General features: G+C 37.6%; 1 protein-coding gene across 2 annotated transcripts in view; it reads left to right on the plus strand.

The window, feature by feature from the left end:
* Cka (Connector of kinase to AP-1) overlaps nt 1-17695 on the plus strand; it is a 60423-nt gene that overhangs the window by 29152 nt on the left and 13576 nt on the right. For both annotated transcript variants that reach the window (XM_053789728.2, XM_053789729.2), the window contains exon 9: nt 13064-13197. In XM_053789728.2, coding sequence (XP_053645703.1) covers nt 13064-13197 — 134 coding nt within the window. The remainder of the gene's footprint in view (nt 1-13063; nt 13198-17695) is intronic.

Consider the following 17695-nt stretch of genomic DNA (forward strand, 5'->3'; position numbering starts at 1 on the left):
ACACACACACACACACACACACACACACACACACACACACACACACACACACACACACACACACACCCTACCTACCTACCTACCTTTTTTTTTTTTTTCCAACAAACCGGCCGTATCCCATATATGTATATATATAACAAGTAATAGATTATTTGTTACTGTAATAATTTTACGTATTTTTGCTTTGCTCAGTTAAGTACAGTTTTGAAGTATTAATGTTTCCACTTATATTGTATGTAGAGAGAAATGATTTTGGCCCATTAGAATATTTCATTTAATTTGTTCCATTTTTCTTTATTTTTTTATTTTCTGTCTTGGTAGTGGAATCCTATTATTTTCCAATCTTTTTTATATTATTCTTTTCTTACATCTTGTACCATGTCTTGACATTGTTTAGTCTTCTCAGTAATACAGTTGGAACTCATCAATCTCAAACTTGTATTACATAAATATTCTGATGTGCATTAACAAAGTTTGTGTGTGGGTGTATGTTTGAAAAAATGTACTATATTAAATATAAAATCACGCACGTATGTACGTGCATACGTTTGAAAGATGGGAAACAGGAACATGAGGGCACAGCTGGAAGGTGAAAACTCGGATGAGTTATAGTGATGTTAGGAAGTATTTCTTCAGCTTTAGTTTGTCAGGAAGTAGAACAGTCTGGAGAGTAAAGTGGTAGAGGCAGGATCCATACATAGCTTTATGAAGAGGTATGATAAGGCTCCTGAAGCCAAGAGAGAGTAGACCTGGTAGTGACCAGCAAAGAGGTGGAGCCAGGAGCTGTGAATCAACCCATGCAACCACATATAGGTGAGTGTACACACACATACACAGAACCATTATTTTTTATTAGCAAGAGCAGAGGAGAATAAAATACATTCTCCTTTGGCTGCATGCCAATGTCGTCATCCACTGATTTGAACTTTCTCTTTTCCTACCACACTAGAATTTTTTTTGTTCTGGTTTGCAAAGTTTTAATATAAATTTTGTAAATTGACTTGTAAACATTGACACTAAGAAAAAAATTCAACCATGGTTGAGCAAGTACAAAAACATTCAGAGCAAGCCTTTTGGCTCAAAACTGACTTCATGAAGCTCAGTTCTGAGCAAAACTTTGTCTAAAATAGAAACTTGCTCTGATTTAGTGTCTTTATATCCACTTTTTGGGTTGTTGCCCCACTTACCACAGATGAAGAATGGAATATGATCTGTATATAATTGGATAAAATGAGTGAGTGAATGTTGGTGAATGTTTCCTTCTTTGGGTCATCCTGGCTTGGTGAGAGATGGCCAGTTTGTTAAAAAAAAAAAAAATGTTTTAAAGGCAAATAATAATTTTTTAGTAATTATTAAGTGTATGTTTTGTAGTATAACTAATCTTAGTTTACAAGGTTCACTTTTTTTTATTGTCATAAGAATTTCTCAACCACTTGGGGGGTCTAGATAAGCATTTTTGCCAGCCTCAAGTGGGAGGTTAAGCATTTTGCTATTTCTAAGTGGGCAGTTAAGAATTTTCCTGCCCTCCCCTCCCTCCCCTCCTTAGGTAGAAGGTTAAGCATTTTGCTACTCCCAGGTGGGCAATTAAGACTTTTCCTGCCCCCTCCCTTCCCCCTTCAGGTAAGAGGTTAAGCATTTTGCTACTCTTGTTGCCACCCCTAGGTGGACTGTTGACCATTTTTCATAAATCTGCTGACAGGTATGCTGCTCAGCGTAATTTCTGTTAAACTAGGATCTGTTGATCTAATGATCATTGCATAAGGAGTACATATAGTTTATTTTTTCTCTAATGTAGTAGGAGCTGCTGTGCTCTTTACAAGATGTATTCTGTGCTTTTGTATGGATTTTTGTGAGTGGGTCAAATTTAATGTTCCACCATTACACAGAATGACACCAATGAAAAAGAAACAGGGATCTAGCACTTTAATGATGTATCAGTTAAATGCCCAAGGACACCATAAAGTATAGTTAGCATGTTAAGTTTTAGGCCTATCAACTGCACAAGAGCCATTAAGGCTGTTGTGTACCTGCACACTAACATCAGGTACATGTGGAAAGAAATGGTATAAAATACCGACACAATGGAAATATAAACACATATGCAGTATAATGTGATCCTTTATTGACAACGTTTCACCCACACAGTGGGCTTTTTCAAGTCACACAGATCTACCTGGGGTGGAAGGTACGGGAGTATTTATAGTCATGTTCAGAATGTTGAGGTCAGGTGGAGAATGCTGCATCTGATGATCTACCGGGTGGGGTTATAGAGTCTTGGGTAGCTTGGCAGGGGTATTGGACAAGTTGTGAGTAGACCTTCTGCAGTGTTCTATGTTCTTATGTGGGATAGCGATGAAGAAGTTTCTTGGCGAGTGGTTCAGCTATGTTATAGAAGCCGTTGTTCTGGTTGAAATTGTTGGTTATAGAGTTAAGCGATGATTCCAGGATTCTTCGAAGAATCCTGGAATCATCGCTTATCTCTATAACCAACAATTTCAACCAGAACAGCGGCTTCTATAACATAGCTGAACCACTCGCCAAGAAACTTCATCGCAATCCCACATAAGAACATAGAACACTGCAGAAGGTCTACTCACAACTTGTCCAATACCCCTGCCAAGCTACCCAAGACTCTATAACCCCACCCTGTAGATCATCAGATGCAGCATTCCCCACCTGACCTCAACATTCAGAACATGACTATAAATACTCCCGTACCTTCCACCCCAGGTAGATCTGTGTGTGACTTGAAAAAGCCCACTGTGTGGGTGAAACATTGTCAATAAAGGATCACATTATACTGCATGTGTGTTTATATTTCCATCAGGTACATGTATATGATACTTTATCTTAAAATAGGATACAGGAAATTTACACTATATCCAATACACTGAGAGAGAGACAGCTGTGTGTCATAATGTACTTTAGAGAAAGATGAATAGCTCAGTAAGTGCAGTACCTGCAGACCTGTCTTGTCACTTCGAAGGTGTTATGGTCTCTCACTTAATGTGACAATTTTAGACTTTGTTGTGCAGATTGTAGGTTATATACTTCGACCAGATTACAAGTATACCAGACAATTTTTAAGTTTTGCAAAACTTGCTTGAAGAAACCATTGGATATGATTAAATTTATTTAGTGCATGACATATCAATTATAATTATTTTTAGTGGTTAAAATAAGAAAGCAGTTGTTATAAGCCAAGCATTAAGATGATAGAGGCTAATGTAATTGTGCTGGAAAAATGGCACATCTGGAAAATCCTCCATCCCAACATTTTGGGATAAAGAGGTTCCATTGCCTTGGTAACCTTCTCATGTTTTGTACAAGTGTAATACAGTACTAAATACAAACCAAAATCAGATTTGTGAATAATCTACAGTAACAGAATAGTGGAGATAAAATTAACTGTTATCAGTACGTACTCATATATTAATTTTGCAATGTAATTTACTTTTAATTAATAGTGACTGGGAACAAGTGTTTGCCATTATTGTCTCAAGTGCCCGGGCATGCATGTAAATGCCCTCACCACTATTTTAATTTTGGCATTTGTTTTTATTAGCATTACATCTTTTCAGTTTATTCTTTTGTTCTTCATTTCATCTTTTAATTAGGTGGTATTGTTTCACATAAATACCAAAGTATAAGTTGGCTGTTAATTAAAAGAAAAGTCATTTTAATATGGTATAATCAAATTAGTTTTTGGAAAAAAAAAATTATTAGGACTCTGGGTTGTGAAATTTGGTTTCTCAATACCAGTAATTTTGGAATCTTAGATATCTGTAAAGTCCTTGCTTGGGGCTGCCTTTCTCATAAATATTTGTAATAGCATTGGTCACTTAAAACTAACACACCTTTTAATTAACTGAATGGTTCCAAGTGATGTGAACTTAAGCAGTGTGTTGGTACAATAATAAATTCTGAATATTAAATGTGTTTGGATTCTATTTGGTATTTGTTTAATATGTAGCCTGGCTCAGGAGGAGTTAGGGTACTATATATTATGATAGTAATCCAACATCTTTTACTTCCTTTATTAACTGTCAGATAATTCAATTAAAACATGCTAGAGTAAAATCTCCATTGAGCATTCTGCTGCTGCTTTATTCAGTGCTCCTGTCTTCAGGAAGTCTTCTCTTAAAATTCTTACTCCTTTTTCTCATTAGATTACATTTGTGCTATATTTTAGAAATAATGTAATGTGATCCAAGATTGCTTGTAATGCATTTGGTGCATAATTTTTAAAGGTTGAATCATTTTATTATCAGTTAAATTACTTTATAGATCAAGAAGGACCATTTATGAGGTAATTTCATTGAAGATTTTAGAAAGCAGGATCAAGCAAGTAAGCCTAGGTAATGGATGTAACACTTTAATATGTGTGCTATATAATTTTTTGTTTTAGGCTGTAAAGGTGAACTTAAATTTAAATTTTTCCTTTTTTATTTCTCCTACTTTTTACAATAGGAGACTGGCAAGAGGAATATATGCAAGGTAATTAATGACTCAAACAGCCTTCTAGCATCTGTCATGGCTGATATTGCAAGGGTCATAGAATCCAAGTTCATGTTCACATTTGAAATTGAACCTCAAACCCATCTTTGAAATTTGTGGAACATTATTTATCAAAGAGTTGAAGTTTTATCATCGTAGTTTATGGTTTATTTTTATGCTTGAATTGTGTATGTGTGCATGTTTTTCTGTGTTTCTTGTGGTTTGCTGTCTTTTTTTTTTATAAGTGTGGTTGGGGGGAAACTGTATTGGAACAGTAATGAGTTGCTGTTGCAAAGATTCAGAGTAATTAAATCTGTGCTGTACCTTTGAGTCTCATATTCATGGAAATGTTGCTCAGATTTTTCAGGATATAAAGTGAATTAAAGCAGAATCTTCCAAGCTTTAAAATTCACTACATTTTTAATATTGATAAGATACAGAAGTGACTAATGCAGGTTATTGTTGAGTTGTTCAAGATTATCTAACTTATATCCTAGATGTTTTGAAGGGATGAGGCCACAGCCTCAGATGAAACATTTCTTTCCCAACATTTTGGTTACCTTCAGGCATTAAGATCAAGCTTTGAATTGTTTTAAATGTTTAAAGATCTCCAGCTTGGTATGTCTCTCACTCAGAAAAGTAACCTTTGCTTGCACTAAGAAATCAGCATGTCCAAAAAAGAATATGGATTAATTCAGCAAGTATATACTGTATATACAGGGAAACCAAATAAGAATGCAAAGGCACAAGCATGAAAAAAAATGTAGAAACTGTATTTATTTAACCTCTTCAGTGTTGAGACCCCTGATCCTTAACACAGTCGAAAAATTTAAAAAAAAAAAAGAAGAAAATTATGAAATGATAGAGAATTTTTTCCTGATGGTAATGACACCAAAAGTACGAAATTTGATGGAAAACTTACGAAATTACGTTCGCAAAGTTAGCATTTTCGGCAGTATTTACACATCAGCAATTTCGCCCACTTTGAGCCCTATTTTCAGCCAGTTCCGTTGTTCCAGTTGACTAAAATCATAGATATTTCATTAGAACTCCATTTGTTCTATCGATTGAGTACAAGGTACCGCCCATTTACCGATTTCAACTACCCAATAAAGTGGTCAGAAATTGGCAAATTGGCCAATTTCACACAAATTTCAAGAGATGCCAATTTCAAAATAGGGTCCAGAGTAAACAAGGTAGACATTCCTGGCACTAAAATAACGTTTTCTCTGTTCATTAGTCGTGTCTCCAGGCCTTTCTTATATTACTTTTGCTTTCTGTTTTGAATTTTTATTCTTAACAAAAAACAGAAGATCTACTGTTATGCAGACTACTGCATTGTTATAATACATGTAATTGTATAAATAATGTCAACCCATTCATGACTGCTTGTTAGACTGGCCAGTTGGACACGTATTTGTTTGCTCTTGAACATCAGAAAAAATCAAACATTTCTGCTACTTCAGAACTCAATTTCAATATACTTTTCATAATGAAACCAATCAAAATCATCCCCATTTCTGTAATATATCTATCAAATGAAACCAAGAAAATGAGAATACGACCATAAATCCCATATGAAAATACACTGCAAAGTTGCTGTATTAAACCAAAAACACGGTCTGAGTTTTTTTTTCTCATGCGCTGCATGCTGCAGGATTTTATTTATACTGCACACACTGACCATGCAGACCCATTCCTTCATATGTAGGCCTACCAGCTTTCTACCACCAGATTTGAAGGAGCTAGAATTTGGCGTAGTATTACAGGAGCAACACTGGCTCTCAAGCCGTAATATAACGGGACCGACACTGAAAGGGTTAAAGGAAATCATGAAGGAGAGGAAAAGCAGGAAGTGGTACTGCAGCGAGATGGACTAAGGTACCATCAGTTGGGATATGGAGGTATTTTTTTATTACTGTACTTCCATAGGCAATGGAGGTTAACCAGTACTATATATGATGCAATATTTAACATTCTAATTCATGGACAAAATAAACTTACTAGACTTTACATTTAAACTTCATGAAGCAAGGAAGACTTTTGCTGATATGATTAAAATATCTAATTCTCATGTCATTGTCATGGTGATTAGAAGAAAAATATGTATGTGTATAATGCTAAAATTCTGTGTAATTCTCTTTGATAAAGATTTACCTTTAACATTGCTTGTGGACAGATACTACTGAAGTATGGTGTTAGGGATACTGAAATAAGCGAGTTTGCGAGTTATTCAGTCTACTAGCATTGGATTGTAAGGCTGTGAAATAGAGATAAATGTGAGAGATGTCAGAGTTGGATTAGAAATATACCAAGTGACCTTGTTGATGTTCCCTTTATATGAATTGATTGCAGTCGGTCTTGATGTGCATTAAAGTTAATCCCTCTACTCAAAAAAACTGTAATTTTTGTTAACTTTTGTATTTCTTGGGACTCTTAATATATAGTTCTTTCAGTATTGGTCTAGTGACAGGTCGGTTTTAAGAAATAAGTCAGTTAAACAACTGGCTTCATACCAGTGTTCTTTTGGTTTAATGCTCACTGGTTGAAGAATTTTCCAACAGCACAATCTTTAAGTGCTTTAACTTGGTAACATATTTTAGTTAATTTTGCAGGGTGAACAATATTAGTACAATATATAGGAAGGTTGTATCTTTATTTTAAGATAGCTTTTGATGTTTTTCACACTTCATTCAGAATTAAGGGACTTGTTATGAAACCGATGTCTGTTAAGATGGTTTATAAACTGGTTATCTGAGAGTAAGCAGTAGTTAGGATTAACAAAAATTCATCAGAATATCTTAATGTAAAAAAGGTATACTACAGGGTCATTCATATGATTGACTGTTATACACTGTACACAGATATCTGTATATCTTACAAACTTCTTTAGAGAGTATTGACCTACTGGACCAGTTTTATGTTTTTTTTCTATTAACTAATATTAATACTATGCTATATCTTTTATACTGATATGTACAGTTAAACCTGTGTATTTGCCACAACTTTGTTTCCTTATTTCAGTTTTTTGGCAGCATGGAGATTTGTAAAATTTTGTTTTGTTGGATCTTTGTGGGATGCAAGTGGGAGTCCTCGATTATTAAAGCATCAGAGTCTGAATTGGTTGCAACAGCATCATGGCAAACACGTGCATATTGTCGTGTATATATTTTGTTATACAGTACTGTACCTTACAGTAATGAACCAATATAAATGCTATACATACTGATGTATTTTATTTATTTGCATATGAAATAAATATTTACTCCAAAGCCAGGGGTTTATCGTCTGTGGGCAGTGTGCATCCCAGCACTTCACTCATTCACTGACCCCCCACATTGTTTTGATCTGCCATAAACACAGTCCACTGCATGTGGCTACATTGCATTATTGTGTTATCTTTGGATGTTACTTGACCGTTGTTCCTCCTAGAATAGTGAAGAAGTCAAGCCTGACTAAAAAGATGTGAAATTGTTGGATTTGCATAGTCGTCACTTGTGGTTCAGAAGCCTGTCAATTTTGTGGTAAGGAAGGATGTGAAATAGAGTAGGGAAATTTTGGTCTAGTTGATTCTATTGTGATTTCAGCTGGTTATAACCCCAGCATTGTAAAACACTTTTTCATTGTGTGGATTGAGGACACGAAGTATATGTCACTGGTGGCTTCTTTAATGTGTGTGAGAGGCAGTATGATTTGTAAACATAGTGTTGCTCAGTGGAAGTGGTTTGACTAGTTTAAAATAAAGTGCTGCCTACATAATGTTAAACTTATGGAGGAGACAGTATTAGGAAAGAGGAGCATGAGTTAAAAATATGTAACAGAAAAAAGTAAACTGAAGTTATGATTTCATGGAGATCAACTATTTTATCTGCTCTGAACTCCTCTTTGAGACTTTTAAATGTTAAACTGTTTGATACTTATAAAAACAAAATTTATATAGTAAATTGGGGTGAGATGAGGAATACAAAAAACTGCTGTATTATTTGAATTATACTATGAATAATATTTGATTGTTTGAATTAGCTCACTAGAATGAGACTAAATTTGGATAAAGAGAAGTATGCAGTAATAAAGTGGAAACTAGAATGAGACTAAATTTGGATAAAGAGAAGTATGCAGTAATAAAGTGGAAGAGCTGAACAGTGCAAGATACTGTTGAGAAGAATATTAATAAGCAAGGGTGTGTAGAGAGAAATATTGTATGAAAAAGTTTGTTGGCTAATTTGGCATACTGTACTCAGTGTAAGGTCGAAGTTTGTAACATAATTTCCAAGCTTCAAAGGTACAACACTCTTAATACACTTGGGGGAGGCCTTTTTAATGGGGTAAAATCTAGCAAACATTTTATTGGTCAAGCTTTAATATTCATTCATCACACTTTGCTTCATTACCTCCTGAATTTTATCGTACGTTAATGTAAAAATCTTAGTGCAGGAATTTTTTACTCAAAGATTAAATTAAGCATGACAAGGTACTGAAGAGGTTACCATCAGGGGCATTTTAGTATATTAAAATTAGCAACATCTTTAGTAAGAGATAGGGGGATTTTTTTTTTTTTGCTGCTAATGGTATCTGTAACTGAACTTGAGTTATTACAATTTCACGAACACTGAATTGGTTGGTTGGTTGATACGTGTCCTTAACTACACATTTTGTCAGTTTTTCTGTTTAATATACAAATTCATATCACATTAAGAATTAATAAGAAAGTGCTGCTTACTAAACATTAAGTGCATATTTAGTATCTTGAGGAAAACAGCAAGTAGCTAATAATGTAAAACAAAAAAGTTCAACTACAGGTGTCCTTGGCTTGAGTAGATGTAGAGAGGGGCTTGTCACTGTTCATTGAAAAGATTGGTTCTTCTTAGATGGAATGTGTGTTGCATCTCATTTCCAAGACAAAAATGCTTTAGTGAATCATTTTCAGCCTATGGCTGTTTTATTAGTCTTGTCATGCAGAAGGAGCATTGCATGCATTTTAAGTGGCAGCTGTGAATGATGAACTCTTATATTAAATGTAATGTTTGCAGCCCTTGACTACAGTGTGACCTATAGTCCAGCACAATAAATAAATGATCATGGCTACTTTAGTTTAGCAAGCAGGTCACCCCACAAGCCTTTGTAAATATCCAGTTTGCTTAGTGCCTGCAGCTTGCTTATACGAATTGACGAGAGTATGATTTAAATACAATACTGTACAAATATTCTGTTTCGTAAAGCTCACTTTAATTTTGCATCTCTGCAGTTTGTCAGAAAATATTTTTTGTGTCTGAGGTTCTTAGTGCACACTGTTTATTTTGAATTATTACTATTAATGTGAAGGTTTAATTATTATGCAGTATTATTGTCATTATGAACTTTACAGAGGAAAACAGTCATGATGTGCACAGCTCTTCTAGTCTAAGAGTTAAATCTTATCTTTTATATTAGTGACTTGCAGTGCATCATGGTTCATTAGTGTCATTCCTTTATGCCGAGGCACTAATAAATAGTCAAATTGCTGCCCATTAATTGTTGTGAAAGCCATTGTATTCTGCACTGTAAGTCACACCAGAAATATTAAGACTGGTTTACATACATGGTTATGGAAATTATGTATAAAATGATTAAGATAGGTGGCTTTATAAAACATTTGTTCTAACAACTACAGAAGTAACTAAATATATACAGTACAGTAATTTATTGTTAGTATGTTGGCTCAAATCAACCTGCAGAGCACTATTACTAATGCTTTGGTAAGGATTTTATACTCTTTACATTAGATTGTCTCAGTAAAAATGGTTCACTTGAGTTCTCATGTATAGCAATTTGATATATTTGTTGTATAATTTTTCAACCTGAACACTTTTAGAGAGAAGATTTTAAATTATTAAAGAAGTTATTACTTTGCTCTCTCTTTTCTGTTTAAAGTACTTCCTTGTTTTATACATATAAGATGAAGTTGTAATGGTCTCGTAGTTTTGGTTTAAGTTACAATACTTCAGAAAGAAAGACGTACACTTTTTTCTTATTGGAAGTCATTAATGGCATATTTTAATGGGAATACTTTGTAATCAGTTAAGTTCATAAATTTATTGTGAATTATTTGGTTTTAGTTAATAGCAACATATGCCCTTTAAAGTATTGTACGTATTTGAATATTACTTCATTTTTATTTTTTTTTTATATGAGCACCAAGGATTTCCAGTTTTAGGGTTTGTATGATTTCTGCAAATTGCAGTTTTCATCTTGAAATGGGGAGTAAAGAAATAATTTCAGGCTTGGAAGAGATTATCAAAATATGAGTTTCCTCCCGTGACATCAGATTACCAGACAGCTATATACTGTACCAGTGAGAACTATTATGAAGCTTCACTGTATAGCACTGGTATGTGTTGCCAACTTGAGTACTTACTTGTGGTGTTGACCGTTATGGTTTATTCTGGCGTGGTGTGGCGGCGTGCCCGTGGTGTGGATTGTGTCGTGTAGCGCACCTGGTGGGCGGGCGCAGGGCCACTTGGACGGGCACCAGGCGCAGGCCGGAGTTGGAGGGTGAGGAGGAGGAGGGAATGGAGGGCATTGAGGAGGATGTGGAGGAGGGGAGGCTTCCATCATTTCGGGGGGATTGGGCTGGCCCACCCCCTGCCCTAGAGGCCCTCAAAGCTAGATATCGTGCAGCAGTGGGGGCAAGAGGTAGCCCATCTCCTCAGAACACTCCCCCCTCCCCACCCACCACTACCACACCCACCACCACAACCACTACAACCACCACCACTGTCCACACCAGTAAGTCTGCACCATGCTCAACCACTTAGCCTGACCACTCTCTCTCTCACTTTGGTTATGGTTACCCTACAAGATACATTAATGAGTACAACTCACATAAGGGAATGACACAAGCTGTTAGGGTGTGGTTAGTGGCTTTCTTGGTTCTTAAATAATTTGGCCATAATTTTCTTAAGTCCTCAGTGCACCCTTGAAACTTTTGGGGTACTCAGTATCATTCACATTCTTGGAAATCACCTTGACTGGCAAAAAGTCATGATTGAGTTTATTCCAAAATATTTTGACAAAATTGTCTTCTCTGCCTTTATGTAGGTTATGAAGGAGATGGTTGTTTTCTAGCTAGATGTATCACTAGAAAAAAGCATAATTTATTATATTTCTGAGTTAAGGTGATTCCATGCTAATTGTGAGGAGTTGTGGTCATTTTGGATCTTACCAAGTTCATTGTGCACTTTTTTTTCTTCTGGCGGTGCTGGTGGTTATTGCGGTAAAACCTGTCGTGATCGTTGCGCTTTGATACCTCAGTTGCTTCTGTTGATGGTGGTGTGTATGTCACCCTGAGTCAAGATATTCACTAGCATGTAAATCTTAAGCAAGGAAGAGCCCTCGTAAAGTATTGCATTGTTGGTCACTGGTGTATCATTATCAGGAGAAAAATAGATTAAAGAGCACAGTAGTATGCCATTCATTGTAATAAATGATTAAGTTACTTGGGCTTCTCCTTCTCCTCCTGTGGTGCTGGTGGTTCCTGCCGTGACTGATGCGTTTTTGCTCCTTGAGTTGCAAGCATTTGCCAGTATATGCTTGAGCTTAGCATGCTCTTGGTATATTATTATCAGTGCTGCACATATAAGAGTAGGTTCTGAGTCTTTTATGTGCTTGTCCCATAGTGGATATTTATTTCATATTGATTTATTCTTTAATCCCCAGGTAAGCTTTTATCTTCACTTAGTACGTTTAATTACTGTATTTATTTTCAGACTGTAATGCCACAAAAATTGCAGTAATACTTTTTGCTCCAATTTACACTGTTGTTGAATGTGTGTAGTGTGACGAGTTGAAAAAAATATCAAAGATATTTCAGATTTTTTAAATGGATGTCCATTTTTAATTTTAGATATTTTACCTTTGTATAAATCTATTGAACATTCTTAAATTACTTACAGATATTAATACAAATATTTTTTGTCCAGCCACATGAATTGAAGATGGAGAACATGTATGTGGTGGATTGTATTGGTGATTTTAAGTTCCAGAAAGATTGAATGAGAACTCAGTAAGTTCTCAAAGAATTCATGTTTCATAATAGCCAGTTGGATTTGGTAGTATGACATGATTGTTAGTAGGTGGATGATACACTTGACATGTTTTGGACATGACAGACATATGGTTGTCATTTTACAACTAACCCATAATTTGGATAGGAAGGTTTAGACAACATTTCAGCTTGTACTGGATCATTCTCAAGTCAATTGACTTAACAGTGCAGGACTGACTTAAGACATTGTCAATTTTTTTTTTTTTTTTTTCAAAATTGTGGGTTATGAATTGTTGCAGCTGTGGTATTATGACTTTTATTCTTCTATATGCTGGCATGATTGGGGTAGTGAGCCCTGGTCTAGCACCTCAAGTAGTACTCTCCTAATTTTTGTAGCAATGCTGGCAGGTTCTGAGGCAATAGAGCTGCTACTGTAGTTCAGTAGTTATGCCTTGTGTCCATTTCTACTGCCCCTTTTCAATTAAAATGATGTATACATAAATGTTAGATGTGAATATTAACTTGTATACATTTTATTTGCAGCTGGTGTCTTGGGGTTTGGTCCAGGATCCCGTCGGGCATATGTTGGAGGGCCGGGGGGAGAGGAGGATGCATTGGAGGGTCTTGGAGAATTAGCTCAGCTGACAGTAACTAATGAAGCTGATGCTACATACGATGTAAGTGTTTTTTTGTAAACCATTCTATAAAATGACAACAAAAGTGTTAGTGAAGTGAATTCTGTACATTCAGTTGCTAGAAGGATGGGGTGAATGCTAAAAATAGAAATTCTATAGAGATTCAAGTTCATCTTCTGGTTTGGGTAAATGCAATATTTCAGTATACTAATTTTGGGATGTTGTTTTTAAATATAGTTCCTAGTTATATTATCACCCAGTAATATGAACTGCCTGTTTGCAGACCCTGCAATTTTTTCCTGAACTGATGTGATACAAGTACTGAGTACTGTATTTCAATGCCAACAGACTGTTGGTAAAGGCACATGTGCAACACTTACATATTTATTAAAGAAACATTTTGTCCATAAGGGGATTTTGTCATTCCTATAGAGTTTTACTTAACCCTTTGACTGTTTCGGTCGCATATACACGTCTTACGAGCCACCATGTTTGACGTATTAATACGCCAAAATTCTAGTGGCTTCAAATCAAGCAGGAGAAAGCTGGTAGGCCCACATGTGAGAGAATGGGTCTCCATGGTCAGTGTGAACCATATAAAAAAGAATTGGGGAGTCAGTGGTGCATTGTGGGAATGCCATTTCAGTAGTCCTTTTTCAGCATGCCTAGCAGTAAGAAATGTGATGCTCTAACAGTTCATGGCATTGGGGGAAAAGTGCTCTCGTGGGTCGAGTCATGGCTCACAGACAGGAAGCAGAGAGTGTCCATAAATGGGGTTAAATCCGAGTGGGGATCTGTAACAAGTGGCGTTCCACAGGGATCAGTCTTGGGCCCGTTGTTGTTTATAATATATATCAATGATCTTGATGAGGGTGTTACTAGTGATATGAGCAAATTCACCAATGACACAAAGATAGGTAGGATAATTGATTCAAACGTAGATGTTAGGGAACTTCAGGAGGATTTAGACAAACTCTACTCTTGGTCAGAAAAGTGGCAGATGCAGTTCAATGTAGATAAATGCAAGGTTCTGAAGCTCGGGAGTGTCCATAACCCTAGCACTTATAAGTTAAATAATGTAGAACTTAGCCATACAGATTGCGAAAAGGACTTGGGGGTTATGGTGAGCAGCAACCTTAAACCAAGATAGCAATGCCTAAGCGTACGTAATAAGCCAAATAGATTACTGGGATTTATATCAAGAAGTGTAAGCAACAGAAGACCAGAGGTTATACTGCAGCTTTATACATCATTAGTAAGGCCTCACCTAGATTATGCAGCTCAATTCTGGTCTCCATATTACAGAATGGACATAAGTTCATTAGAAAACATTCAGCATAGGATGACTAAATTAATACATAGCATTAGAAATCTTCCTTATGAAGAAAGATTGAAGACTCTTAAGTTACATTCACTTGTTAGACGAAGAATGAGGGGAGACCTGATCGAAGTGTATAAGTGGAAGATAGGTATTAATAAAGGGGATATTAATAAGGTCTTGAGGATGTCTCTCCAAGAGAGAACCCGCAGTAATGGATTTAAATTAGATAAGTTTAGATTTAGAAAGGACATAGGAAAGTATTGGTTTGGAAATAGGGTAGTTGATGAGTGGAACAGTCTACCTTGTTGGGTTATTGAGGCTGGGACTTTGGGTAGTTTCAAATTTATGTTGGATAAGTACATGAGTGGGAGGGGTTGGATTTGAGTGTGACTTTCACATCAGAGCTTATTTCTTGGGTGGCATTGAAAATTGGGTTGGGCAAATGTTTTGTTAGTGGGATGAATTGTAAAGGACTTGCCTAGTATGGGCCAACAGGCCTCCTGCAGTGTTCCTCCTTTCTTATGTTCTTATGTTAACACAGATGGAAGTTTCAGTGAAGATCAATTTCATGGTTCTGAGGAGTTTGTGACTGAAAGCAATGCCCAGGATACCAGAAGAAAGAAAGAAAGGGAGGGAGGGAGAAAGAAGAAAAAAAGAAAGAAAGAAGTAGAAAGAAAGATAATTACTTGGAGGATGGAGGGGAAGTGAGCAATCCTCCCAATCGTCCCTCTACTTCTCAGAGGCCAAAAAAATCTCCTTTAACCCCTCCCACCCTTCATCCACCTCCACATTTTACCTTCCCGGTCTCTGTACCTGAGTCTTCCCCTTTCACTGGCTCTGTTACAAGTGTGGAGGTTCATCCTCCTCCTCGTACTGTGCCTTCCTCCCCTGTCCCCTCCCAAGTTTCTTCCTCTTCTGCCACCTCCCAGGTTTCTGCCTCTTTCTGTCCCCTCCCACACTTCTCTAGTTTCCTCCACCCTTTCGCCCCCCCCTACCTTGGTACAGTCCATTACAGCTCCGATCTTTACTCAAACTCCTCCTCCTTCCATCTCCAATATTGTCTCCCATACGACGTCTCTGAACTCCGAAACACTTGAAGCAATCTCTGAATATATTGCAGAGACCAAACCATCAGTGGACACTGATCCACCCTCTGTTCCTTCTCTTTCCTATTCTCCATCTGCGCAACTCCTTTCTTCACAACACACCGTTCCTTCGCTACTTGAACGTTTTCCTTTGCCACCGCATGTGGACTTTTCTAACCCCTCTAGTCCGTAGGTACCCTTACCTGCGGATTTCAGGTATCTTTATCGTTGCCAATCATGGCCTATTTACAGTGGAATATTCGCGGCCTCAGGGGTAATCGGGGTGAGCTTCAGATGTTGCTCTCCCAGTTTTCCCCTGTTGGTGTTTGCTTACAGGAACCAAAATTACACTCTGCCGTTATCTATCCTATCTCAGGCTATAATTTATTGTATTCTTCAGATCCTTTTCCTGATGGGACCTTTAATGAAAATGCCCTTCTACGCACTGATATTCCGTACCATTAGCTATTTGTTCGTACTTCGCTGCGATACACAGCAGCCCGTATCCACTTGCATAGGTGGTATACACACTGTTCTTTGTATCTCTCCTTCTCGGGCATTATCTATCTCAGATATTGCCTTTCTTGTTTCGTCATTACCGCCACCACTTCTGTTACTTGGTGATTTTAATGCCCATCATTTCCTCTGGGGGGGGTGGGTTCTCACTGTGATTCCCATGGCATTCAGTTAGAGGCTTTTCTTGCCACCCACCCCCTCCATGTTTTAAATACAGGTACTCGCACCCATTTTGATCCTCGGACTCATACTCTCTCTTGCATCGATCTCTCAGTCTGCTTTTCCTCCGCCGCATTAGACTTCACCTGGTCTGTTCTCCCGGATTTACATGACAGCTATCATTTCCCAATCGTTCTTACTTCCCCTTCATATTCACCACCTCTTTGTAACCCACGCTGGCAATTTGAACAGGCAAATTGGAACCTTTACTCACAACTAACTGTTTTTAGTGAGGTTCCTTCTTCGTCCTCCATTGATGAGCTTTTACACCTCTTCTCGTCCTCTGTTTTAACAGCAGCTTCTCATTCTATACCCCAAACTTCGGGCAGGCATTATCAGAAATGCATGCCTTGGTGGTCTCCTGCTTGTGCTCGTGCAGTACGTTTGAAACGCTCTGCGTGGGGCAGGTACCGGTACAATAGAACCACGGAGAGACTTCTTGATTTTAAGCAGAAGCGTGCGATCACTTGCCGTGTCATCCGTGATGCTAAACGCACTTGCTGGCGAGTTTATGTCTCCACCATCACCTCTGGCAATTTGAACAGGCAAATTGGAACCTTTACTCACAACTAACTGTTTTTAGTGAGGTTCCTTCTTCGTCCTCCATTGATGAGCTTTTACACCTCTTCTCGTCCTCTGTTTTAACAGCAGCTTCTCATTCTATACCCCAAACTTCGGGCAGGCATTATCAGAAATGCATGCCTTGGTGGTCTCCTGCTTGTGCTCGTGCAGTACGTTTGAAACGCTCTGCGTGGGGCAGGTACCGGTACAATAGAACCACGGAGAGACTTCTTGATTTTAAGCAGAAGCGTGCGATCACTTGCCGTGTCATCCGTGATGCTAAACGCACTTGCTGGCGAGTTTATGTCTCCACCATCACCTCTGCTTCCTCTATGAGTGCAGTCTGGAAAAAAGTACGAAAACTGAGTGGTAAATATTCTCCTGACCCGGCTCCTGTTCTGCGGGTTGCCGGTGTTGATATAGCAAACCCAGATGTTGCCAATGAAATTGGCAATCATCTGGTCCGTATTTCTCAGGGGCTCCATCTATGCCCCTCATTTCTTTCCTCGAAGTCTGCCAGAGAGTTAGCACCCTTAGACTTTTCTTCTCTCAGAGAAGAACAGTTTAATGTGCCTTTTACACTTCAGGAACTGGAGGCAACACTCTCAGCTTGCCAATCATCGGCAGCTGGGCCCGACGACATTCATATTCATATGCTACAACATTTACATCAGTCAACCCTTGCAGTCCTATTACACCTTTCCAATCTTATTTGGTCACAGGGAGTTCTTCCACAGCTGTGGAAATCTGCCATTGTTCTCCCTTTCCACAAACCGGGTACTACAGGACATGAAACCTCCCACTATCGTCCCATTGCTCTTACCAGTGCAGTTTGCAA

This window comes from Cherax quadricarinatus, chromosome 68 (genome assembly GCF_038502225.1).
Source record: "Cherax quadricarinatus isolate ZL_2023a chromosome 68, ASM3850222v1, whole genome shotgun sequence".
Taxonomy (NCBI): domain Eukaryota; kingdom Metazoa; phylum Arthropoda; class Malacostraca; order Decapoda; family Parastacidae; genus Cherax; species Cherax quadricarinatus.